The sequence below is a fragment of the Actinia tenebrosa genome, unplaced genomic scaffold, assembly GCF_029948245.1.
Source record: "Actinia tenebrosa isolate PJP-AT-01 unplaced genomic scaffold, QUT_ActTen_1.0 PGA_scaffold8__29_contigs__length_14323225, whole genome shotgun sequence".
Taxonomy (NCBI): domain Eukaryota; kingdom Metazoa; phylum Cnidaria; class Anthozoa; order Actiniaria; family Actiniidae; genus Actinia; species Actinia tenebrosa.
The window spans coordinates 4,415,155-4,441,413 of record NW_028292585.1 but is presented as its reverse complement, the minus strand read 5'-3'; the positions used below and the strand labels follow the sequence as shown (position 1 = coordinate 4,441,413).

At 35.9% G+C, this 26,259-nt stretch overlaps 3 protein-coding genes across 5 annotated transcripts; 2 read left to right on the top strand and 1 right to left on the bottom strand.

The window, feature by feature from the left end:
* The first annotated feature begins 5,985 nt into the window (after window positions 1–5,985).
* On the top strand, window positions 5,986–13,833 carry LOC116303815 (doublesex- and mab-3-related transcription factor A2). 2 transcript variants are annotated; one of them, XM_031713418.2, is made up of 3 exons: window positions 5,986–6,137; window positions 8,583–9,075; window positions 11,957–13,833. In XM_031713418.2, exons 2-3 carry the CDS (start codon window positions 8,607–8,609, stop codon window positions 12,778–12,780), a joined length of 1,293 nt encoding a protein of 430 aa, XP_031569278.2. In that variant the 5' UTR covers window positions 5,986–6,137; window positions 8,583–8,606; the 3' UTR covers window positions 12,781–13,833. The 2 variants fall into 2 exon arrangements, with proteins under 2 accessions (XP_031569278.2, XP_031569279.2); XM_031713419.2 differs by lacking the exon at window positions 5,986–6,137 and adding an exon at window positions 6,942–7,188.
* Window positions 13,834–14,225: 392 nt separating this feature from the next.
* Window positions 14,226–16,339, top strand: LOC116301257 (uncharacterized). Its single transcript, XM_031710295.2, has 5 exons — window positions 14,226–14,311; window positions 14,391–14,439; window positions 14,538–14,598; window positions 14,736–14,794; window positions 15,449–16,339. The coding sequence occupies exons 1-5, from the start codon at window positions 14,228–14,230 to the stop codon at window positions 15,574–15,576; spliced, it is 381 nt and encodes a 126-aa protein (XP_031566155.2). The 5' UTR covers window positions 14,226–14,227; the 3' UTR covers window positions 15,577–16,339.
* A 345-nt stretch (window positions 16,340–16,684) lies between these two features.
* On the bottom strand, window positions 16,685–25,984 carry LOC116301240 (inositol-trisphosphate 3-kinase A). 2 transcript variants are annotated; one of them, XM_031710284.2, is made up of 10 exons: window positions 25,342–25,981; window positions 24,447–25,109; window positions 22,600–22,702; window positions 22,286–22,426; window positions 21,832–21,904; window positions 20,990–21,038; window positions 20,515–20,664; window positions 20,340–20,441; window positions 19,567–19,638; window positions 16,685–19,064 (listed from the first exon to the last, which is right to left on the bottom strand). In XM_031710284.2, the coding sequence occupies exons 2-10, from the start codon at window positions 25,041–25,043 to the stop codon at window positions 18,870–18,872; spliced, it is 1,482 nt and encodes a 493-aa protein (XP_031566144.2). In that variant the 5' UTR covers window positions 25,044–25,109; window positions 25,342–25,981; the 3' UTR covers window positions 16,685–18,869. The 2 variants fall into 2 exon arrangements, with proteins under 2 accessions (XP_031566144.2, XP_031566137.2); XM_031710277.2 differs by having other exon boundaries at window positions 24,447–25,984.
* Window positions 25,985–26,259: the final 275 nt, after the last annotated feature.

Here is a 26,259-nt window from a genome sequence, read left to right as displayed (position 1 = left end):
CGATATCATGAAAAATGGTACTGTGTGGGGGAGGGGAGGGGGCATTACATGTCATTCTTTTTTTCTTTCTTTCTTTCTTCCTTCCTTTCTTTCTTTCTTTCATTCATTCGTCGTCATGGACTGGTGATTATCAGGGCGTGATGCTTGAGTGTGGTTGGTTTGAGGTTCTTCAGTGATGGCGGTGCTGTCCGGCTGCGTTTTTCTTGCTTCTTTCTTCGTTTTCTTCTTCGTTCTTCTTCTTCTTTTTTCTTTCTTTCTTTTCTTTGCTTTCTTCTTTCTTTCTTTCCTTTCTTTCTTCTTCTTCTTTCTTTCTCTTTCCTCCCCTTATCTATTTCGTCCCTTTTTAACGTTTTAATCTTAAAACAAGTTTTTATATACCCTCCCAGATACCACACAGAAGAAACAGTTCAAATATTTCAATAACAAAAGGCTTGCTTTTCCAGATCGAACCTTGGACACTCAATTCTAAATGCTAGGTCGAACGTTAACCAAAACGTCAATCAACGATGGGTGGTTTAATAATAATAATAATAATAATGGTTTAATCAATAGAATCCACGAGGTGGCTTTTCTCCTATTGATAAAACTATCTAATTTACAATAACATACACACAAGATAAATTTACGATAAACTATGAAGCTATAAAATAATAAGAAATAAGATTGACATAATTACTATTGGATTATTCTAAGCTAGACAATAGACAATGTGGTTTTGGAATTCCTTACCTAATTTTAAACTAGCGAAAGAATAAAAAATAGCCAATGTCAGTGACAAGGAAATACCTATTCGATTAATAAGAAATATGTCTGAACTCATTCCCAGCTCTGTTAAGCGGAAACAATCCACGTCATCCATTAGCCATGTTCCTAGAGAAACAAGACGCCCTATAGACGTTCACTGGGTTGCCTGTTTCATGCACAGAGGCCTCGTACAGTTGAAGAAGCTTGCAATGTTAGCCAAAAGATAATGGAATGTTTCACAGAAAAGAACAAGGTCAAATATCCCAATGTTCTCAGTCAGAATTGCCAATTAATTTTCTTATCTTTTTACCATCCTTTGTTATTATATTAAAATTTAAATCTAAAAAATTGGATGAAAAAAGAAAAATCTTATATCTAATGTGGATAAGATGGGATTCGAACCCACCAAAATAAATTCAAAAAAATCGATTCCACTTTGCCATACCCCCGAGACATCCGCAGAGCTGAGGCGGCGTATGGACTTCGGACCTGACGGCGATTAAATCCTTCTGCCCTTGGGTGCACGAATTACGCAAGAAAATGTTCTAGCCGAAGCATCAGGGGAGAGACCAGCCGGCCCCCAGACCATATCGGCTAATCCCTTGCATCTCTGCCACGCACTGAATCGGTTGAAAATATAACATTAAAAAGTCTAGTCTATTCGGTGCATTGTTTGCACGGCTATTGTTATGCTGATTCACCTGGAACCGTGGTCGATTGGATAAATCGTTGTCGTTCAAGATACTGAGTCAAGCTCGTCTGAGGAGGGTTAACACTTGGATGGGTGACCAAAACACTATACCTACTCACCCTTTTGCTTCTTTTTTCCGTTTTCCGTTTTTGATTTTAAACACGATATATTGTAGAATAGTGAAAATTTTCTATTTTTGAGTAACCTATTCCTATCTATTTTTTAAATCCAGCTCAGTCCATACGATGACACAAACCAAACTTAAACTCAAACAAAACTTTTTATGCTTTCTATAATCGTTTATAGCGCTAGCATTTCAAGTAAAAATTCTGGCAAGTAAAACTAATGACTTAAAATCAGGTGAAGGCGATCTACCACGGGGAATTGAAGGTCGCCAAGTTTATTTAGTAAACATGGAATTTGTTCACTCACGGGAAGATTTGAAGCCTTATTTAAAAGTTATTAATCTTAAACTCTTCCTGCTTTGAGGAGCTAAATTAAAATTTGAGTAGACAAACTGAAAGAAATATCTTTTCACGGCATCTTGAACTTTCTTGGTCAGTTTATACACCCGAGTAATTCCCAGTCCTGCCCTGAGCCTTGAATGTAAGCAACTAACGAAAAAAGAATATGCATAGACATTTATTTCCGACACGTGACTCGCAGCCCCACCCCCTATCAATTACTTTGATAAATTAGACCTTGATTGGCAATTGTCACTTGAATATAAATCAGACTTTACACGGGATCTCTGTATCATATTGTCCGCAAAGGACTCTTGGGTAGAGCCGTGAAGACCCCTGGGTACTATTGCGCAATTTTGCCATTTAGTGACGCAGGAAAATACGGAGAAACGGAACGCATCTTTAGACTAGGGCTTCCACAGGCAACATAGTAAAACAAAATCTTCAAACATGAATTTACAAAGTGGGCTTCCTTTGCAGCATATAGCAGTAGACAGACTCGTACCCAGTCTTCACTCACTCACGCTTTTTTAATGCGCGCGGTGGCTTTTATGAAGGAGAGAGAAAAATTAATTTCTTTTCCAGATTGGTGAAGGAAATGAATTCAAAGTTATATGCTATAAAATACAGTCATATGGCATTTGCCGTATTTCCGTAAAAACAATCAATAACGATAAAGAAATCAAAGACCTGTTACGAAACGATAAATAAATGGATGCTTACAAGATGTTTGTAGGTGCTTCACATTTCTCTTTCGTCCTTCCCTCGATGCACCGGGAACTCACTAAATCCTTCCCATCAACCACAGCGTTAGATCAATAAGACAAAACAAGCGACTGGGTACGAGTCTGTGATCAGAACGTGTGTTTGAACGTGCGTAGCCTGATGCCGGCGAGATGAGCTGTAAAGTCTAGAAAGTCTTGTCACCTTTCAGGAATGTGCGGGATGAAACTAGATAAATATATCTCCTAATCAGTGAAGGTTCAAGTACCAATACTTAAATCGAAATCACGTAAACCTATCCTGTTACGTGTTATATAGTGGTAAGTGATACCTATTACAATATACTAGATAATTCCATGCATTACTTGTTCTGTAATAAAGTAACTACCTTATGGTGTAGAAATGCATAATCTTCGTGGATAAGTCTAGTATTTCAGATACAGATGAGATACTTAGATTGACAAGTGTAGCTCCTCTAGATTCAAGACAGACGTGTTCTACTATCACACACATACACACGTGAATGAAGATCTATCGAAGATCTTTTATGACCCTAGCTCGTCAAGTGACCTCAAGTGGCTCTTGAATAATCAATGTTAGGAAGGCATTGCAGTGCATTGTGGGACTGTTTTAGAGTTTCGTCCCCTACAACAGCTTTCACAATGCTCTGCAATACTAACTAGAGCCAGTTTTTTTCCTGAACGACGACGACAATGACAACGTCGACAACAACAGCAGCAACAATAACAACAGCAACTGAGTTTATTCAGTTAAATTATGACCAGTGGCAGATCCAGGGGGGGGGGGGGGGGGGGTCGAAGGGGTCCCGACCCCGCTTGAAGGTTTGATCTTTTAGGTAATAGAAATATGTCTTATATAAATTTTAATAAAAAAATATTAGTAGTTTTGTGTTAAGTCGTGTTATTATAGCTTGTTCCGTTACTAGATAGTAAATTAGGTGATTAAAGCCAATTGTTTTGTCAAACATCGACTAAACAAAAGAGAATTATACACAGTTTAAGAAACGGAATCCCCCTTTGAAAAATCCTGGATCCTGCCACTCATGACTGACATTGCCGACAACGAACTTAAAGGATATACTGAATTTACGTAGTTGGCTAAGTTTCACGTTAAAATTAAATAAAATCTCATTCAAGTTATGTAACAAATACAGTTTTCTCCATTAAAATCCATAGGACGACATAAACGTCATAAATTAAGACATATTTCTAGTGAAAAAACTCTGCTTTTTTAAATATCTTTTTGGTACGCAGTGAATCGAAGTGGACGCGTTCCGAAACCGTTTAAGAATTCATGAAAAATTGCAACGCTATTTTATCTAAAGTTCAAAAGCTTCTAGTTCAAGGTTGAACACAGCAAGGCGCCTTCTGCCTTTATTGTTCTCCTTAAAAACAACTCAGACAATATCTTCCTTTCACGTGCAACATCAGTAGCCATGTTGATTGATCTCTAGAATATCTCACTTTGATAAAACATTGTAAAAATGCTAATAAAATAGTTTATTTTAGTGGTTCGGCGAAGCCTAAAATTAGCTACTGACATCAGTTAATTCAATTCTTAATACATGGTTATACAGTATGTGTCTACAGTTGATAAAATTAGTCAAAGTAACCAGTTAATTTTGATTTGGACGAATCTTTCGACTTTGAACTGCGTCTGGAACTTCACGAAAAACTGAAACAACATTTCTTATGAGACAAAATGTGTCACACGGGGAAGACAATAAATACTTTGTCTCTTAAAAACTGTTTCCGATTGTCGAGTGAATAATGAGCAAAGAATACCGGAAGTCGAGCGATTATTGATATTAATTCTTATCCTAATTTTTTTATCGGTATTAAATCGAGGTGTTTCCGGATCGTACAGACACACAAGCTAACAGAACTACTATGACTGTGTTATAGAACTATATTCGCATTCTATGGTGTATATCTCCAAAAATATTCTGATTTGTGACCTACACTCCGGCTCAAGATTTGAATATACATTGGGGGGATTGTGTTAAAATTGATTGCACGCCACATACTTCTTTTCATGGACACTTTAGGGCGGAGCTGCATATGTAAGTTAAAATTCATAGGCTTTTCCATTTTCTTAAAAAAACGATGTGATAAAAATAATATGAAGATAACAACAGCTTGGGGCGCTTGAAGGGCGTGAGTATTGTTCTCGGTATTTTCTTAGAGGTCACTCCAGTCAAACGATTAACTCAAGCCAAGAAAACTTTTACAACTCCTCCTTAACTAATGAAAACGATTATTTGGATTGCGGCATAAAAAGTTTCCTAAAGTTTTTTCTTTCTGAAAAAATGAGAAGGTGCGTGATTCGTGAAAAGTTAAATATTCGTGTTAGTATGCGGTTTAGTGAACGTCAGACCACTCACTGCGATGGCCTCTGCATTTTCAGTGAGCTATGGAACGTAATGAGACAGTTTCATTTGACTTGGAGCACGGAAATAGTTTTGGCCAAGAATGAATGCACGGCTACTTATAATGAGCTTTAACTATAAATTGATTTTTCTAACTTTATATCTTTTTCTCTTCAATCAAATGGGTTAATGTGCGATTTTGCGCTTTTTTAAATTTCAAAGAGCATCTTTTCTGGTATCTATGCAACAATTAAGTTTTTTCTCTCGATAATTCAGCCATCTCCAGGCTATTTCAGTTTATTGCACCGGAGATGTTATTAATAAGAATCGTTCTAGATTTTATAAGGTATTTATATTTATGCGCCCCGCACGACTCGTGTTCGTCATCAAGTGCCTGATTTAGCTCAAGTTGTCAGGAGAGAGTTTTTAGAACATTCCAGTATGGGCTTACGATTTTGAGAAAGGTGTCTTGTACATCTGGGACCCGCTCGATGACCTCTAAATCTCCAAAACACAAGATCACGCGATACTACTGGGCTCCTACGAGTGCAAGGGTGTGTTTTTGAGCTAGCTTGCTCTAGACGTGCTTCGGATTGGTTCTTCCTTACTTCCGGTCCCAAAATGAAAAAAAAAAAAAAAAGAAAGAAAAAATGCAAATAATTTTATATTGTTTTGTTTGACACAAACAACATTAGCAGCAAAACCTGTCGTGTTGATATAATAGCCTTTAAACAAAATTATATTTAAAATCTGTAAAGAACTCGGGACGTTTGGGAAGTAATCATCCTTTGATTCTCAAACGAAAAGTTCCAGGAAAATCCACTAAAAGATCTTGTCATCGTGTCATGCTACGTGAAGAGGTTGATACTTTGTTGCAAAATGATGTAACGGGTAACACTGAATGGGGTTACTATGGCGATCATGACGTCACGCACTTGTTATGATTCACGTCGAAGACTCTGGAAGGTTCAACTAGCGAGTTGCACATGAATCCAAAACAGAATAAAGTCAATGATCACTGATCGTGTATGCATTTGTGGAAACAACTTAACAAAGATACAACAACATTATTACACTGACCTGAATTATTTTTCTTATCCTGGAGACAGCATTGGACAACATCCCAGTAAGTCAAAAACAGTCGAAATTAAATATATAGTTAATGTAGCCGGTTTTTTTTTCCTTTTTACTATGTAAACGTGTAGTCATTATAATCTATAATAGTAATCTTTTGTTGGTTATTTTACTCACAAAACTAAAGTATGTTCTAGTTGTAATTTCTAATGTTTATTGGATAAGCTGTCACATTTTGTTTTATATCACTGGATTATTACTAATTGTTACGTTGGGTGTTGCGTGATGATCTGCAAAGCTATTTTTCTATTGTTATTTATATCCTTCGTCTGAAGTTAACGGGAGGTATCGATCACTGCCCAGCGCACGTAGAAATCATTTCAGGGAAATCGTAAAAGGAAAACGAATGTATTTACCAAGGGTCATAAAGATTAGAGAGAGAGAGAGAGATGAAATCGTTACACTGTATCAAAGACTCATATCCGTCTAATTTCAACTGAGACTCAAGTAAAATCAAAAAGAAATTAATATTGTTACTCGGCTGATGAGTATTTATTCCAAAATCAGCCCAAGTAACTTAAAAGATTAACATTATCCAGAAATTTAATCCTTTGAAGTTATCATTCATTTTCCGGCACTCTAAAAACAGTGCTCTCCAGAAATGTCCAAAAAACTCGTCATCGCTAATCATTGCGTGTTTCGAATATTCCAGGCTTATAGTTTTGAACTAATTGGCTTCACAAAGAAAAATATCGCAGCGTAGAATTCGCAGATGAGTTAACTTCTGACGACATGTTATCCTTGGTTGCACCGGTGCTGCACAATAGTTAGGTCATAAATAGCTTCGGGAAGTTTCTGGGTTGGATCTGAAGTTTGACCTCGTGGCGAGCGGGATAACGGACAAATTAATTGTCCTCCAGCTAGTCACAACGAGTCCCCTACCTGTTTCGCGCTTTGAAGTCGTACCAGGAATTATAGTTCATCAAATCAACGAGAATCTGTACTCGAAAATTGGGATTAGCCGCAGTGGTGAATGTTATAGGCGGAAGAGATTTGAGTACCGCGAATCGCTATACCGTGGACTGACTCATGCATAAGTATATGTATGTATATATATGTATACATTTATATATATATCAGTATATGTGAGTGTAACAAGTTTGATACAATACCTCTTTAGGTGAGAATAGGATTTAACGCTTGTGGCACTTTTTGCCAAGGCTGAAACAATTCGATTTTATAAATAGCCTCTTTTCAATGATGAGTGAATTGATTTTACCGTTTGAAACCTCTTAGCTTGACGCTAGACGTGCCGTTCAATAGTTCTCCATAAAAGAAACTATTGGATGCAAGTATCTTTTTTAGTTTTATGTCTTTTCCCCCTTGGATTCTTTAGTTTTGATTTCAATCTATTTTTAGCCGGTCATTGAAAATTTTTTTTTCCATTGGCAAGTTCGTTGACGCGACAACTTGGAGAACATCGCTTACTGATCAACTTGAGTTTACTGAACGATTTTACTGCATGAACCTTTTGTGGTTTTAATTCCTGCACAAAACACAGTTAATTCAGTCAATCTTATCTGTGTTTCGTATATTTTCATCACATTAATAACGGTGATCATGATTGAAGTGGTTTGTTCTCCAGTGTTTCCTCTTTTAATGTTTTAACAATATTGGTAAGTCATACTACAAGTGCTTACATCAGCGCTTGGTTTGACTAGCTTGGTCTGACTCGCGAAAATAAGCACTTGCTCGATTAAAACCAAGCTTTATTGCTCTTAGTAAACAAGATTTCTCAGTTTCGTTATATCAAGTTATCATTGAAATAAAAAGCCGCGGAGTTTCTCATGTTCAATCCAGTGACATCGCATTTAATGGTCATAGAGTATAGGTTATAATCCAAGGTAGTTGGTTACATCTTTGCAAGCCGTCAAACGGAATCGTCTGCTTCACAAAAACTTTAGCCCTAAACGTGTAGATGCCATCTATTGACGGTAGCAAGTGAAGAAGCTTGTTTTGAATGAGAGATCTATATATAGTTTGCATCGTTCATTCGAAATTTCAATTTACGCTAGTGTTGGATGGACACTGCACTGAGTGATCTGTTGTTGCTCATCGCTATGGCTTATTCTCAAGAGTTTTGGCAACGTAACAGTCCAGGGACCGCCGACCAGGTTGCCAATCAAACTTTACTCTAAAACACTTACACTAATCTTAAGCTGGTATCTTTAGAACGATATTGTCCAGCCCAGCCATAGCTCTCTCCAAGCTTACTAAAACTGATCACTGCTAGGAATACGAATTAATGATTAATGCCTTACGTACTTCCTTGAAGGATTTCAGCTGATTGAGTCTTACTTTGAAATAGAATTGTAACAGCTTATGAGATTTTTGTCAAGCCTTTCTACACTGATTAGTTTAGACTTTTTAGACCATACATTTTGATCTAACTGGCAATGACACAGAGTATTCATACTTTTCTTTGTTTATTCTTCAGAAAGAGGAAATATCTCATTCCCCGATGCCTCCAATGAGTTTAACAGTCAATGCTTCGTCTCAAGCAGCAGCAGCAGCAGCAGCCCAACAGCAACGCTCACCTAAGTGCGCTCGCTGCAGAAACCATGGAGTTATTTCCATCCTCAAAGGACACAAACGATTCTGCAAATGGAAGGATTGTACTTGCCCTGATTGTAACCTGATTGCAGAAAGACAACGAGTTATGGCTGCTCAAGTTGCTCTGCGAAGACAACAAGAAAGTGAAGAAAACGCAGTTCATTTTCCGTATGGTGGCGGACAAGTACCGGCTTATTGCTGCAACGCTTCCGTCCCAAGATCGCATGAAACAAACTCCGACGATTCTATGTCTCTAAAGGATGGTTCAGTGCGAGCAAAAACGCCTATTTCGCCAGTTCCTAGTAACGGTAGTACTGCTTCTTTCCGCAGTGAAAGAGGAAATTCGCCTTGCTCAACACCTACAGCATCTAGAGGTGGTAAGTTGCTTTTTACTCGACTCGTTCAAATCTACTACCGCACCCTTTTAAAGATTCCTTATAATCTCAGTCTTATAAACGTTTATTTATTCATTGTTAATTCACTTGTTACTGTGAATATTATGCTAAAAAACTGTTCAAAGTGAAACACTGTACAAAAATATAAACTTTACGCCGGACTTGTACTGAACTGAATAACCTATGACTGCAGGATGTTCAAAGTGAAATAAAGTATTTAAGTCAAAATGAGTTCATACGTTGAGAAATTCAGTAGAATCTAGAGCTTATCTTGGAAGAGCTTTATTAAGATTTGAGAACTTTGTACAGCTTATCTAACTATAACTATCAATGAGTAAAAGGGTTTTGAGCTTGAATGATCAGACGACATAGTCATTGAACTTTGGCATTACGACTCGTTTGCATTATTTAACAGCTTGTTTTTCTTAGTACAGTAAGGTGGTTCTTGGATTAAAATATTTTAAGAACTTGAATAACTTTTGGCGTCTCAAGCTTGAACCAGGTTATTTTTCAATCGAACTTTTTCAGTAAATTTAGAACAACTTTTCTACCTTTTTCTAGCAATATTTCTCGGAAGTATTTTCGTTTGTATGGTTAAATGAATTGAACGTATTTTCACCGCCCACATCCAGTGATCTTGTTCTAGAAAATAGCTACAAGTATATCCCACGGGGTGAGATGATGTTTTGGGAGAACTGATCCCATGACCGAAATAGCTGTATAAAAAATTCGACTGTGTATACTCTTATTGGATTAGTTTTGACAACGCGCTTCAGCCTAGCTTGAGGCTATAATGATATCGTCAATTCTCTTTGTCTTGATAATTCAGTTTCTAATATTAAAAATTACTAGGATTCTAGAAAGAATATGCACCTAATTCCCAGACTGATGTTGTCATAACAAGTTAACAAATTGGAATTAATTAGCAATATTTTTTGTTTTGATTCTTAGGCCCCCTAGATCGATGAAAATAACTGTTTTAGTATATACTAACAAGATAATATCAATAAATGTCAGTCTATGTCTTCAAAACAGTGACAATCTTGCAATTAGGTGTAAACGAAATAGAAATGGAAGATAACTCTTCCTTTAAAAGGAAAGAAAGGAAGAAGAAGAAAAAAAAAGCCAAAACAAAACAAAACAGAAAAAAAACAAAAAGCAAAACAAAACAGGAAAAAAAAAAAAAAAAAAAAAAAAAAAAAAAAAAGAAAGAAAGCCAAGAAAGACAAAAGAAAACGATAAAAAATTGACGCAAGGAAGGTAGGAAGGAAGGAAATCGAAGTGTTTGCAAAGTTCTTTATCGGAGCTAAATCATGAACGTGTGAGGTCTACTCCTTCTTCCGTTAGACGACCTTCATTTTATCTACGCTGCACTTGAGCAGCCATACAATAGTCAGTACGTGTTGTTCAGTACTTGTAGTTATAATCATGCACTTGATTTCGGAAGCTGTCCTAATAAGTGGCAAAAAACCACTTCCGAACGACAATTTTTCCACGAATGACAAGCTAAATTCCAATCTAGAACGAATATTTACTCTTAAATATTCCATAAAATAAGATATAGTTTACACTTACGGATTAATAATTTCACGTTCAATGGAGACCAGACATCGATAATCCTTGTATTTACATATTAAGTACAATTCAATTAGACGTGACTCTTGCTGTATGAACACAGATGCACTGTCACGGAAACTATCAACAACGCTCATAAAAAGGTTGCCTCTTCACTTGAATTTGTCTTGCAAGACTTAAAATCACCATACGATAAGGTCAGTATTCTTATACATATGCGTCGAATAAAAGAAACAGAAATATTACAATAAATGATTCTTTCTTAGGCAATTTGAATAAGCGTTTATAGGTCTAATAGTTTGAGCAACATCAGTATCTAAGGTTAAATTTCCGTCAAAAAAAGTGAAAATATGAATCTGAAAAAAAAGACATAAGTGGATTTCGTTTCATTCATGTTTTTGTGGCGACTTTTTTCTTCAATTTTACACTTGAAAAGCTCGCAAAAAGTTTTTTTAACATGATAGTTTACTTGGTTTAGTTATATTCACTCGCCTTTTTAGGTTTAAATAAGAGAATAATCTGTTAGGCCAGATTAACACTTCACTGTGCAACTCATACTGCTTGAGTTTACTTGGCAGTTTTCCGTGTACCTCTAAACGCCGCTTTCGATGCTGAAATTAAGCAAAGGAAGAGAATCGATCGCGCGTTAACTTTTTAATATAACAACTAGACTTGTAGACTTTAATAGTTTTAGAACTAGACAATTCTTTAGCATAGTAGTCCTATAAGTCACAGAGAGTGATTGTGTAATTCTTGTGTAGTTAATAGAAAGATCTCATTCCTGACATGCACAGAATATTCTGGGTTTTTTTTCCTTCTGTAAACTGGAAAAATTCCCGATTAATCTGAGTAATCTTAGTAATTCCTAACATTTACAGAATATTCTGGGTCTTTTTGTAAGCTTTTCGCAATGGAAAAAAATAAAAATAAAAAGAATTACATAGGTTTATTTTGAATGGCAAATATGCCATAGCATTAAGGAAGTATGAGAAACGTTTTCAGTTAACGCCTAAATAATTGATTAGGAAAACTCAATATGATAACATGTTATTGACATGTTAGTGTATTGTTGATGCTGCTATGAAACTAATTTGAAAAATTTTGAATAGCAACACCTCTCTTATAACTACTTTCTAAGCTTAGCTCATAAATATCTTAAGTCGTTTTAATAATTTTCCGTTAGACTTTTGACGCTTTGCCTTCTTAGTCTACGACAACAATAGAAAAGAAAGGGTTTTGCAAGGTTTTTTCTATTTAGTTTTAATTATTATTATTTTTTACTTTACAGAAACGACAATGGATAACAACTACGAACGCAAATGGAAACGCCAACGTTCCGAGGATGAGGAATGCCTCGCCAACGGTGAACAGGACGGCCCTGACGGCAAAAGAATGCGAAGTAGAAGCATAAATTTAGCGTACAGCAGCTACGAAGGAGAGGAGGCTCGTAGATCGGAGCATATACGATATTTGAGTATCCTGATGCGGTTATTTCCAGAACAGAAGCAAAATGTTTTAGAGTTAATTCTAAAAGGATGTGGAGGAGATATTGTTCAAACTATTGAATGTGTTCTACCAAGCCACGAAGAAGCTAGAGCTCGCGGTCCTCCCTCTGGCCTACCAACTATCTATCAGACACAAACAAGCGCCCTCAGTAATGGTTTGTCAGCGTTTTCACCATATGCGCTTGCAGCAGCGCGTCAAGCTATGCCTCTAAGTCCTTCCGAATGTCGCCCATCACAGCCTTGCGCTGGAATAAAATGTCCAACCTGCGTGTTCTACCCAGGAATAGGACCTGTACATCTTAGCCCGGCTCAAATGTGTGAGCTCTCAGCAAGAGAGCTATCATCTAGACGACCTTCTCGCGGTTCCCCGGACGCTAGATCGCCATCTGCAGAACAAAAAGTCCCTCTAACTCAAGAACGCAAGCCTTCACTTGAAGAGATTGCAGATTCTCAGAGAGTTCGTTCTGCAACAGCTGCGCTGATGTCCATGAGTTCTCTGCCTATCTCAAGGGAGAGAAATTCTGTTATCAAAGACAATCATTCGGCTTCCTCGGAAAACTCGCCAACAAGAAGCTCTGCCGGGGACTCCTACTCGCCAAGCCATTGAAGGAACACTATATAAAAGTCGTACCTCACACTAGACTTCAAGACATGTTTCAATTTAGTTTACGGCATTTCGAAGGAAATGAAGGCCAACAGTTTTAATTTGATTTAAATTTCCCGTGCCTTTACGTTATGATAATAGGTTACAGGACAAAGTAATTAGTTGCATTTTTTCCCCCAAATTTCAGCCTAAAAATTCTTATTAAGTTTTCAAAGATAATGACGTCATCAGATGACGTCATGGTTCGTCAATATCGAATCTTTATTCCTGTCTGCAGTGAGGAATGAGGTCAAAACGATGGGCCTATGACTGGAGCAGGTAAACACCACCTCTGTATCATGGATTTTGTGCTCAAAAATTATCTAAATCAATAGTGATGTCACTTGGACCATATTTTTGACCTCGTCCTCGAATTTAGGTTTTAATTGTTATCATTTTTTGGACAGCCGACACTGGCACGCAAAATCAATAACTTGTAATAATCCGGTGTTTTTATCTTATTTTCAGCTTTCAAATGTGTTAGTTTTCGAGCGAGGTTTTAAGTGAGTAGTAGAGGCAGAATTACATATGAATAGGAAAACCCATTTAAGTTTTACCATTGAATGGCCTTCGTGTGAGTGAATGAGCCAATGACAATGATACTAAGTTAACATCTCAATCAATCATATTTCCTGAATATGACAGAAATGTTATATGCTATGTATCAGTATTTTGATAATGAGATGAAATCTGTACATATGAAGCTACGGACACACCGTGGACATTATTGCGCGCAACATTGCAGGTAATGATGGTAGGATCGTTTTCTACTTCAACAACATTGCGTGCAACATATTGAATCGTGTGTCATGGCTCGCGACATCGATTGCCTGCAACAGTGTGCGCGGATGTTGCACCGTACGTCCGTGTAGCTTAAAATCCCGCACCATCTATAACTCTTGATTATATGTTCGACATGCACGTAATATTCGAGAAAATTGTGTGTCTGTCAGCATCAATCCAATTTTGTAAATATATATTAGGAATCTTGAATTACAATAAAATTTGTTGAATTTACATGTTATCTTATTTATATTCACCATTTTCCATACATCGGTTCAATGGTCAACACAAAGCATTCAGTCGAGGTTGCAAGGTTCAAATTTGAATAATCCTTTGAAAGTACCTTGGTGCCTCGCTTGAGCGCTTTGTGTTTGACCAGTGAACCAATGTATGGAAAACGGTGAATAAGTTGACAGCTTCAATCTCCTCTGTTTCAAATCGAGAGTAAATGAATGAACTGAAACAATTGGATGAATAGATGAGACGATTAAGTGAACGAAATGTCGAATGAATGCATGCGCATATGAGTGAATGAAACAAATTTGGTTGGGTTGTCGTGGGGGTGGGGAAGATACAGCAGTAACTGGTTATTGGGTTGCCTGTGGTAAAGCGGGTTCGCAGATGACGCATGCGTATTGTGGTTCTTTTCACACGTGAAAACATGGCGTCGTTTAGAAGAGCTGCATTTGATGCTTCAAAATTCTTAAAACAGGTGAAAAAATACATTTATATTCCTTAAAAATTGCACACGTCAACGAGATTGAATAGGACTATCTTGATTGTTTTTGCAGGGGACCTCAATCGTGAGAAAATGCTCCAAAACAGTATTAAACGCTCAAGGTTTGTTATTGTAGTAACATCTTTCTTTCTTTCTTTCGTGAAAGACATTTGGTTTTCTTTACGTTTTCAATTCATTTATCTGTTATTTATTCCAACAGCTAGAACATTAATGGTACAGCAGTCAGCGTTATTAAAAAGATCCAGCGTAGAATTAGTTATGTAAGTAGAAATAAATTAAGCTTATCATTTCAGTTGCATAATATTACTTGTCATATTATCTTGATGCCAACAGTGATTTTACTCAATATGTAGTGGATATTAAAAAAATAACCTTATTGATATCTTACATTGTATAGGGCAAAACAAGCTCAGAAGTTTTCTAGCATACCAAGAATAACATCAGCTTTATTATCAAGTAAGTCACTCTACATCCCTTCCCCTCTCTCCGTCCCCCCTCCCCTGTGCTCAAGTTTATCCCAGAAGAAAACTTTAACTTTTGACCCCAGGCTGGGAATCCATGTTTCCCCATTTCAGACCATGTGTCATTTTAAATTATGCATAATGTATTGTCTTAAGTGTTGCAGGTAAATAAAGGAATGATTTTCAAGGGAATAGAGTACTCAAGTTAGTGATGACGTCACAAAAAGTAATTTTTGCTGGATCATATTTTTGGTTAACAATATTTCGATAGACAATCCCAAAAGACGTTTACACACCAAACTTGACGAGAATTGGACAAATATCAGCTGAGATATGACCATTTGAATATATTATTATCCATATGAATCACTGTATTTTCAGCTTAGTTTAAAACATTTTGAACTAAGCCAAAAATACAGTGATTTTTATGGGGTAAATTTGGTGTGCAAATGTCTTTTTTGATTGTGTATAGAAATTAGAGATGGAAAATAGTTAAAGCCAAAATTTATTTTTTTATGACATCACACTCGAGTACTCTATAACTTGTAGTCTGTAAAGGGAAAACTTCATATGGTCTATTTGTCCCTGGAATTTGTATAACACTAGTCTTTGATTGATAATGACGTAGGATTTTTAATGTTGATTACAGCAATACCAGCAATAGACAATGGTGTAGTACAAAATGGTGAATCTGGTTCCAGCGAAGTCTTAGAAGGTTCTGGAAGTGATGAAGAAGGGCTAGTAACTCCGGCGCGGGAGCCACTGGATGATTTATGACAGTAATCTGCCTGTGAAAAAATCATTTGGATGAACTGTGGTACATGTCTATGTTATGGGTATTGATTATGTTAGTCTATTATTGAAATATATTTTATCTTGAAAAGTAGTTTTTAAGGAGTTCATTTAGTAGACCTATTTACCTTAGGCATGTTTTTCCAATCTAGACCATGTGTCATTCCCTAGAGTATAATTTCTTTGTTTAACAGTTGCTCATGAGAAGACACATGAATATGGATACTACTCAAACAAAGAACTCATCCTCAAGGAAATGACACATGGTCCTGAAATGGGAAAACATTATGTCCATGGTAAAAACCGGGACATTGGTAAAAAAAAAGGATTTCTTATCATTGTCACATTTCATGGTAAATGTTCATGTTTGCTATAGTTTTTAAACAATTTTTTTTTACCCTAAATATGAAATTTGTTTTAAAATTTGTCTGAAATCTATTGTGTTCCATCCAAATGTTTTTTCACTCTCAGGCAGACATGTTATATTGTACTTCTACTTGTTAAGCAGCATGTGTTCTAGAAATGTAGAGTGATTTCAACAATGCCGTAAAACAAAAATGTAATAGTCGAAAAAAGGTGAAAACCATTCTTTGTTGACTTGATCAATCATTGCTGTATTTGTTTGTGGTGTTTGTTTTAAGAAAGTAATTCTAAAAGTTTACTGTGATAACTAATATTGATGTCTGTGAAATTGTTAGTGGTCTTTTAGGTTTTTATTGTTAATAATAATTAAACATTTGTTTATGAATTAAGTTTTACTTCAAGGAACAAGGGAGTAGATTTGAAGAGTTTATACTTTATCTTACTTTTAAATTTGGCATATGTACACAGGGGATGAAAATTCGCTGTCAAAATGCTACTATTAAACCTCTAATAGAGGCTTTGCAACATCACGTGATGGCAGCCATGACAGGAGGCACAACAATAGAGCATTTTTCCCCTGAGAAAGTGAATTCTTTCTCAGTGCGAATCAGACTAGACCAGATTCAATTGTTTCTGCCTTCTGTCATGGCTGCCATCACGTGATGGTGCAAAGCCTCTATTATTATTATGATTATATTAATAATAAACAAATATGATCATTACTGCAAGGTCATTTTAGAATCTATTTTTATTACAAAATAAGTGCAGTAGTTTGTTATACTCATTCACTTCTCTATTGATGGTTTTCAAGGCGGCCATGTTGGAGGAACTTAAAAGAATTGTCAATGAATTCTTTTGTTATATCCTCCAACATGGCCGCCTAGTCTTCTGTTATTTACTTCTCTTGGGAATGGTTGAAAACCATCAAATTACATATATCATTATTATCTTCTCATTAGTTCATTTTGGAGAGGATTTTATTCTTTGCACTCTTGGGATGGATTCTACCTCTAAACCTTTGTTTGAAAAAAACTGCTTAAAATACTGCTTGCAGGAGAGGTTTTCTGGCTGTCTTTCTGTATACGTGTTTGTTTTTTAGAAGAAATACCTCTGTATGTCTCGAAGAACTATTTACCCCAGCCCAGTACGCCTGTCTATTTTTCTGTGTTTCATTTTAAAAAATTGTCCCAAAAAACCTTTTATTCATGAATCATTTTTAACTTCTGATTAGTCAATCCTATATGGTTGAAAAACTAGATGCATAGTTTTGGAGAATTTTGCCATTCCTTTGTTTTTACCTTTTCCATTCCATTTCATTCCACTCTTAGTCATGGAGTTACCTGGGGTGAGACGGATTAACAAATGCTCAGCTAAATGTATACTTTAAATGTACTCAAGTACTAAGGGAAAAGAAGATGCACAAAGCATGCACAATATGGTTTCCCCCTTATTGAATCAACATTTTTTCATACACCAATATCCATACAAAATAATGTAATTATAATCAAATTGATGATACATAAATATATTGCTAATAATCAGTTGGATATCTTAATAATATACAATAAAATTCATTACAACACTGCAGCTCTTACAACCTAAATTTCCAGTTATCAGTTACTCACAATATCTTAGTACAGCTTAGTCTAAAATCGTTTGAAGATTAAAATTCTGATTTTCTTAAGTTAAATGTATTCAATTGAATAATTGGTATTGTGATTGTTAGGATTGACATTAATGATATTAGAAGCAGGGTATATTGGCACTCAGCATGACGTCAACTTTTCTTGGCAGTATTTTTCGATTACATCAATTCTTGGCCAAATTGTTTAAATTTGAACCTCTAATTAACAATCGATTAAATGTTATCCAATTCGGAAATAGTAAATATGATGCATTGTAGTCTAACTTCATCATAAACTAGCTATTCACCATGGTTTATTATGTGTTGCTTGGATGTACGCAAGCTAGACCAGAATGTAGCCTGTTTATATCAAATTTATACAAGGCCTAAGCTTTGTATGTGTCTGACCAAAGAATTGATTATGGAAAACAGTTACAGTGTGTTGCGTAAAAGTATGACTACATTTAATGTATTTGCATATTTCTATACTCTCCATGCCTTATTTGTTAAAACCAGCCAGCTTTGCATCAAAATCTGTAAGTTTACCTTAAAAAATCTTGTGAATAGGAAGACCCTGTGAATACATTAAATGCAGTCATACTTTTGCAGGATTGTGCTGTAATACATTGCCTTAATAATAAAAACTATTGCTTTACTTGAAAAGAATCTGAAAATAAATGTTGCTGTGAATGCATGACATACATCAAATGGATTGCACTGTGAATCAAAATCCACTCAATCCAATCACAGTGCACAGAAGCCATTTAAAAGCTATATCATAGTATCTCCCATTCATATAAAACCTTTCTCTCGCAATGCACATAAAGATTTTTAAGATCAATTCACATGGCCTGATCTTTCTTCACAATATCATGCGCTGATGACACCAATAGCTTCATGTAAATCGACCTATACAACATCCAACTTGTTTACGGCAGCTGAAACCTGGCAAAAGCATGTTATGTGCAATAGTTGTGAGGAAAGATTGTTTCATGCAAATTGGAAGACTCCTAAGCAGCCAGTTATTAGTGACATCCCGCAAACTCACTCCCCTAAGTAGTGTTGTGTGACAACACTAATAGCGGCTTTGTAGGAGACTAGCAAATCGGTCTTTAGAAAGAAAGATTTCATGATATGGGATCCTTATTTGTACTTATAAAGTTTTCCATAATTGTCTGCTATATGCCAAAGCAATTTCCCCCCATGATCTAGGGATTATACGATAGAATACTTCTGTTGAAATGAACATATACTTTTAGGCTTATTTCAAGCATTGTGTAATACATTACTATCATGTAGGTGTCCATATATCTATCATGGTATCTAGTCCCCGTAGATAACCATCCTCATGGTTACCCTCCTTCCATTCTGATCTATGATCTATGGTATACCCATCTGGTAATGGAACAGTCTTCCCGAAATCAATCATCCAGACACTTGCACGGCCCTTGGAGTCATGAACAAACAATAAGGAGCTTCCAATGACCTGTAAATAGTGACACCGTTGTTAGAAATCTTATATTTTCTAAATGATTCTGAATCAATGTAATGGGCCATTTGCATAATGGTATAATTTTACTCTAGTACTACGAACAAGATTCCTTGCTTTTGTATTCAAATTGTATTTCCTCCTGAGAATAGTAAGACAATTGGTGCTAATTTACTGAATGAAAGAAAGAAAAAAAAAACAGAAAAAAACAACACTGAAAAAAAACACCGGCTGCTGTATGAAAGAAAGAAAAAAAAAAAAACAGAAAAAAACAACAACCAAATGCATTTCAAGTCAACTGCTTTCAATTTTTACTTCAACTGAATGATTGAAATCTGTACTATACTACTCAAAATAAGATCCCCGAGTAACACCCCGCCCCACCCTCACCCCTTCTCTCCAAGGAATCTGTACTGAGTATGACACCGTTTGAGTCTCCTGGTTGGTCACAGTCCCTTAAAATAAAATCTATCCTTTTACCAAAATTATTAATCTTTACCTCATGAGACTTTAAAAATTTAGAAGCTTCAAGCGTCGCTCTGATAGCCTTGAGTCGTTTGAGGTATTTTGTCTAAAAAAATATACATAAGGCAGAATATTAATAAATAAGATAATCTGCATTACCAGTATTTATAAAATAACTGTTATGAATGTTGCGTTCTGATTGGTTTGGAGCGTGTGCTTTATGAGAGCACATTACATGTGCGTGCACACTTTCCGTTGCGTCATTCCTATCTATTATTGTAATTTATATTTTATAAAAGAAATAAAAAAAACTTGCTTGCTGTGCTGTGTGCAGTCATAAAGCACATGGGGGTTGGCAGAACACTCGAGAAGTGTCCAGAAGCACTCTGCTACGTGTCGTGCTTCTCCTAACACTTCTCTCGTGTTCTGCCAACCCCCTGTGTGCTTTATGACAGCACACAGCACGCGACGAGCGTTTTCTATTTCTTCAATATATTATTAAGATTAGTGTAATTACATAATCTGTATTGTTATTAATATTATAGATAAAAATATACAGTATTAAGATAACAATTTAAATCAAATATTAAAAAACACTGGCTGCTGTACTTTTTCTTTTATGTTAAGAATATTTTTATCTTCACAGGAATTAATCGATTCCCTTAGTTTCATCTTTTTAAACTTATTTACCAATAAAGCTTTTTAGATGCTGAAATGTTCAATAAAACAGGTCGGATTTAGAAGAAAAAGCTGAAAAAGACACTTGTTTACTGTTTTTTTGTCTTTATTTAATTATTTCCTACTTACTCTTATTTGTGGGTCATTTTCAATATACTCTGTAAAAACCTTTGCCACATCATCTGCTGTTTTGGTTTTCTTGAAATCTTTGTTTGGTTTCTGATCACCTTTCTGCACATAAACCACAAGCTTTAGGAGTCAGCAAAGTGAAAGAATTCAAAATACCCAAGCAGACATGATTCACCTTTATCCCTTCGATTCTGAATCCCAATGTAGCAGATGAGCTGAGTCGTTCTCTCCACTGCATGTAACGGGGTTTGGTTATAGCTTTGTTCTTATTTTCAGTTTCTGTTGGTTCGTTTGGATCAACTTCTACCATCTTTTGGTACAAGTCCTAAATAACAAAAAATTCTAAGCATTAGTGTTTGTGCATTTGTTAGAAAATATCTACACTTTTTTGCACAATAAGCTCTGCAATTACTACTCTTTTGGGCATTTTCCTGAAGATAATAACTTAGGGGAGAGGGGTAGGGATGATTTGGCAACTATAGTAGTTAATTTTCAAAGTTAATAAATATTTAAGTATAATTACTGAATCATTACTGCTATTTATATCATGAACAGTTTTAAGTAATTATTATGAGTATATTGTAAGCTGATCATTCATTGAAAGTATTTATAAATTATTGTTTGTGTTGCATATTAATTTTATTTTTTACCTTTCGAGCTTTAGATTTTGACTTTGCAAGGTCTTCTTCCAAGTATGTTCTAGAAAATGACCATATCATAATCAGTTAGCTAGGGACTCAATAATTATGAAGAGGAGATTGAACCCTGAAACAACCTCTGAGCTGCTCAAAGTCAGGGCACAGCTAACTCACAGATTGAACCCTTAAACAACCTCTGGGCTGATTTAAGTCAGGGCATGGCTAACTCACAGATAGAACCCTGAAACAACTTCTAGGCTGATCAAAGTCAGGGCACAGCTAACTCACAGATCAAACCCTGCAACAACCTCTGGGCTGATCTAAGTCAGGGCATGGCTAACTCACAGATTGAATTGGAATTTATTGCGAGAAAACCCAGAGAAAGACCCTCGAATCAAATTCACATGTGATGCTGAGTCCAGAAATTAAACCCAAGACCCCAGAAGTCAAAGACTATAACATTCAGTGCCACTACTCCACCTTCTACTACAAAGACTGAAAATTTGGCTTTCAGTTAATAGATTCAAGTTATTGGTGAGGGGAGGAGTTTGGAATTTAATTTTGATCCCGTAAATAATAAATACAGTCCCTAGTCTCTTTTATTAGTAGTTTATAATATAGCAAATGTTATTCTCATACATAACAGCTTGGTCTTAAGATAATGTCTGGTCAATCAGTCATGTGTCTTGATGACCAGCCAAATTAATTCTAGCTTGGTCGTATAGTACCTTGTGTCTAGTTCAATCTTACTCGTTAGAATTATAAAATTAATGACCAGCAAGTCTAAGATTTAATCAGACATCATTTTAAGTCATGCAATATCAAGTGTATTGATTCATTTATTGCATGCTTACCTAACACCCATCTTACAGTCCATAACGCAAGGATTGTCAAAATCTTGTAAAAGATCTTGCATTTCAATATATTCTTTGACTTGTTAAGGGATGAACAGCTTGATTAAAGTGTATGTTGCAATACAAAAAGGTTGCTATGAATATCTTCCTGAATCTCCTATAAAGTGAGTGGATGCAAAGGGATGTTTGACAAGCTTATATCCCCCCCCCCCCCCCCCCCACAATGACAGTTTTGTTTATTATTTTGTCTAATTTAGATATCATAGGCCAAACATGCAGAACTTGCTAGGTAGGTCATTAGTATAGAAGTATGACCTGCCTGTATCCGTAACCTTGGCCCTTTCTCAAAAATATCCTGTACTATGCTTATGATATGCATACATGTCTGTTTTCCAATATATTATCTATGTTAACATAAAGAAGCTCTAGAATCCTAGAATTCACAAAAGGATACTTTCTCCATTTCTTTCCACCTCCCTTCGATACTCTGGAACATAAGGTCTGAGGATGTCTTTCATTAATATGATTAGGCAATCCTTTTCTTTGTCAGATGTCTTCTTTAGAATTGTTCCATTCTCACCTGCTTTGAAACTCCCTTGAAAAAAATATTTTGATTACATATTTAAAATATTGTGTTACAGCAGTTTATCTGAGCTCGTCAGCTAATCTGGGGGGTAGGGGGTGTACACCCCTCCTTCAGATCTGCCCTCGAGTTCTATACTTTAACATTAATGTGTACATACATCAATAACGATAAATAAATACTACCTTGGTGTCCAGCCAGCTGCACCCATGGATATTTCTTTTTGAAGTTTTGTACAAAGGGTGACCACTGAATCATACGACGAATCTTTTTCCAGTGAACTCCACGCTGCAGGACAAATATAATCCGGTGTAATGAAACAAGGGGCTCAGCAATAATTATGATAATAATTTTTCATAAAGTGATATATCCTAAAGCTATAGTGCTTGACAAGCTAAGATAAAACTATATATGATGTGAGAAATATTGAATCCTGAAGAACAAGAAACATTTGCCTACAACATATTGTTGAAACAAATTGTTTTTCCTCTCAGACTCCACGACAACATTTCCTTTCAGGTTTGCTGCTAATACGATAATCATAAAGACAGAAGCTAGCAAATTATTTCAAACAAAGTGAGGTTAGCATTTCAGGTTAAAACTGTCACAATTTTTTTACTTTATTTTAATTAATTGACAGTAGTACAGATATATATATAATATGTGCTTTGAAATTGAAAAATATTAAACACAAATAAGTAAAGTCGACAGGCAAACAAACCATCAAAATATTTCAAAGATCTGCATAACTACAATATGTATGTTTTGTAGGAAATTGGACATACATACAAACATACTTTTGTCAACATGCACAAGTTTAATTAGACAATTCAAATATTGAAATTTTCGGGTATTGATCATAAACATTTTCCACCAATATTTTAGTAGCACCCTAGGCTAAATAACTATAATTACTTGTTGATTTTTGTACCATATTGCAGGAGTTTAAAGCAAATGAATTTTTCTAGAGTATTATGTATTTTTAAGTGCAAAATTCCTTAACCATCTTTTTACTTTATGTATTCATTGCTATTTATTTGAATCTGGAGAAATATAAAGATTCCACCTAGACTTTAATTTAGTTTTATAGATTGAAGTCATATTAATGATGCATTCATAAAATAATAGATCAATATACGTACATGTTGCCATGGAGATTATAGCGAAGAAAAATCTAATTAACTTGACAAAAATGCTCTACTTCCGGTGACAATTGAATTTCAATTTAAAACTATTGAAGCGAATTTTAAGGAAGTCTAGTATCGCCTAGAAAACTTGCTTAATTTTGCAATAAGACTTTTAAATAAAAGACTTAATTCTTTTGTAGATAATTAGACCGAAGAATTCAATAGATTTCTTGCATTTGTTTTCAAATATTTTAGACCAGTTTAAACAGGTCAACTGCCAACGCTATTCATGCTTTATATTCTGACATTCTACAAATTAATGACTCTATTTAAAGAAAACACCAGATATTGACTCCCATAGATATATTCTGGGATTTTTTTTTCGATCCGAAGTAGATATTTGAAGTTGCATAGCCGGGTTTAAGAGGTGACCAGCAGTATGGAAGTTTCAATAAAGTGTTTACATATCATAAGTTGAAGGCAGATATCAAATCAAGCGACAAAACAGTTCAACAAAAAAGCATTTGATGATTTTTCAGGCTACATTTCGAAGTAACAAGCTTACTGTACGTATTTAAAGTAATCTCTAGCTCGTAGCTACAAATTAGTTGTTAGAAGATTCAAATCAAAGACGAGCTAGGTTATGTGGCAAATAAAGTATGAAGGCAAATATGTAAACTAAACAGCTCATTCGTCTTTCATCGCCATCCCTATGAAAATATGATCTTTGAGTTATCGTGACGGATTATAAATACCGTTGTTCGGCATTCTATCGCTAGCTTCGAGGGTGTAAAACTATCAAAGCAACAAAAATTGAACAACACACGCAAAACCCTCAGATACTTGAAATAATCCCCGCCATCTTAGCGAAACCCTAAAAAGCACATCAGAACATTTTCACTTACTTTTTCCACATTTTCTTCGACTTGCGATGCACTATCGCTCTCCGATGGATCATCATCTGTGAGAATCCCGTCATCTTCGGACTTCTGGTCTTCAGAACAAACGCTCGATAGTGAGCAGCTATCTATGCAATCATTAAGTCCATACACTCCATCTACATCCCCGTTCGAAGTCCCTACTATCTTTGAATCCATATCGGATGAATCTAAAGTTTGATCGCTAGCTGGAGTCACAACAACTATCGGTGTTATTTTACGTTCCAAAGGAGGTTTTCGCCGTACGTTCTTTACACTTTCAGCATTATTTTCAACGTTGCCCGTAGCGTTTGTTGCATTACCAATACTATTCGAGTTGTTTTGATCTACGTCTGACCCATATTCTGAATTTTTATGGTCTAAATGAGTATTTTCTTCGCACAAATTAGATTTAACCGTAGCTTGAAGGTCTGTTCTTTCCTCGGTAGAGTTTTTTTCTTGCTTCAAAGAGACAGTATTTATGGCGCCCGCATTGTAGACTCCAAATTTCGAATTCCCTCTGGAAGCAAGACTGATGTTCGAGGGAGGAGTCATGCCGTGTGATGAGAATATCTTGCTGCCCATAAAGCAATTGGTTTGTTCAGAGCCTGACGTTGGTAAACTGTTTGCATTGCCTGAAAAGACATGAGCCTTCAAGGAGGCCAAACGATCGGGCAACCTTTGATGAGTTACGCTTACAAAATAATTCGGGCTCGATGATGTAGTATATTTATTTACAATTTCATTAGTATAGTCCGTCTCCTCCATTTAAATAAATTCTAATCCCAAGCACTGATACTTCGGGACCCTTGTAGACCAATTATTTTTCTGTGTTATTCAGCAAAGCCGTAGATATCGAATTAAGATAGAGACACTAACTCACCTTGGTGTACGTAGTTGGGCCGCCCTGTGAACCATAGACCACTGATTATATAGTAAAGAGGCGAATTCGGTGTGAAAAATATCCTTTATCTTTAGAAACACAGCAATACAAAAGGAAGGATTTTCGTTGTTTGTCTACGCAAATAGATAGTGTCACGCAGGAGATGTTTTCCGTCTCTGCCGATCAACAAGATGAAGACAAGATGAAGACAAGGTGAATTGGTTGTGTTTTGAATGCTGCGTACCGTCGTTCCGTGTGATAACCCTTTACTTAAAGTCCAATATTCAGCTTATAGGCGTCTGTTGAGCAGCAGAAATCACAGAAGCCATCTGCCCCGTGCTAAATAGAGCCGTGACTGTTTGATATCTTTCCCTACTGTTCATACGCTCTCTCATTTCGATATCACATTACCATAGATAGCAATAAAACGTGGAGAGCCAATCACATTTCCTTGATCAGTCCCTACTGATCATACCGTATTTAAAACCAGCTAATGCCTAGTGCTTTTTGGACGTTCTGTATCTTATTTAACCAACTTATGAATTTCCTTGAATAGTTTTGCTGAAAATTCGAGGTTCCCCAGCAAAAGGAAACTGCTTTGGCCACACGCTGAAACTGCTGAAGAAAAGAAGGAAAAAGTGTAGTGACGTCATTAATTTGCTGGTTAAGATGCATAAGCCTTTCCATCTAGTCTTTAGTCTTTATCTGCCCATTATTGTTCTTTAGTTGTTAAGACTGAATTCACTTAGTTAGGGCTATGAGGTATATGGTCCATGATTGACGTAAAGGATGCGAAATTTCATTATTATTTTTAACTGTCTTGAGTTCCTCTTATCGGGTTTATTTGAAGTGCCTTCAAAAACAATAGTACAAAAACACCCGGAAAATAGGAAAATCACGCGTGGTTTATTGATTGAT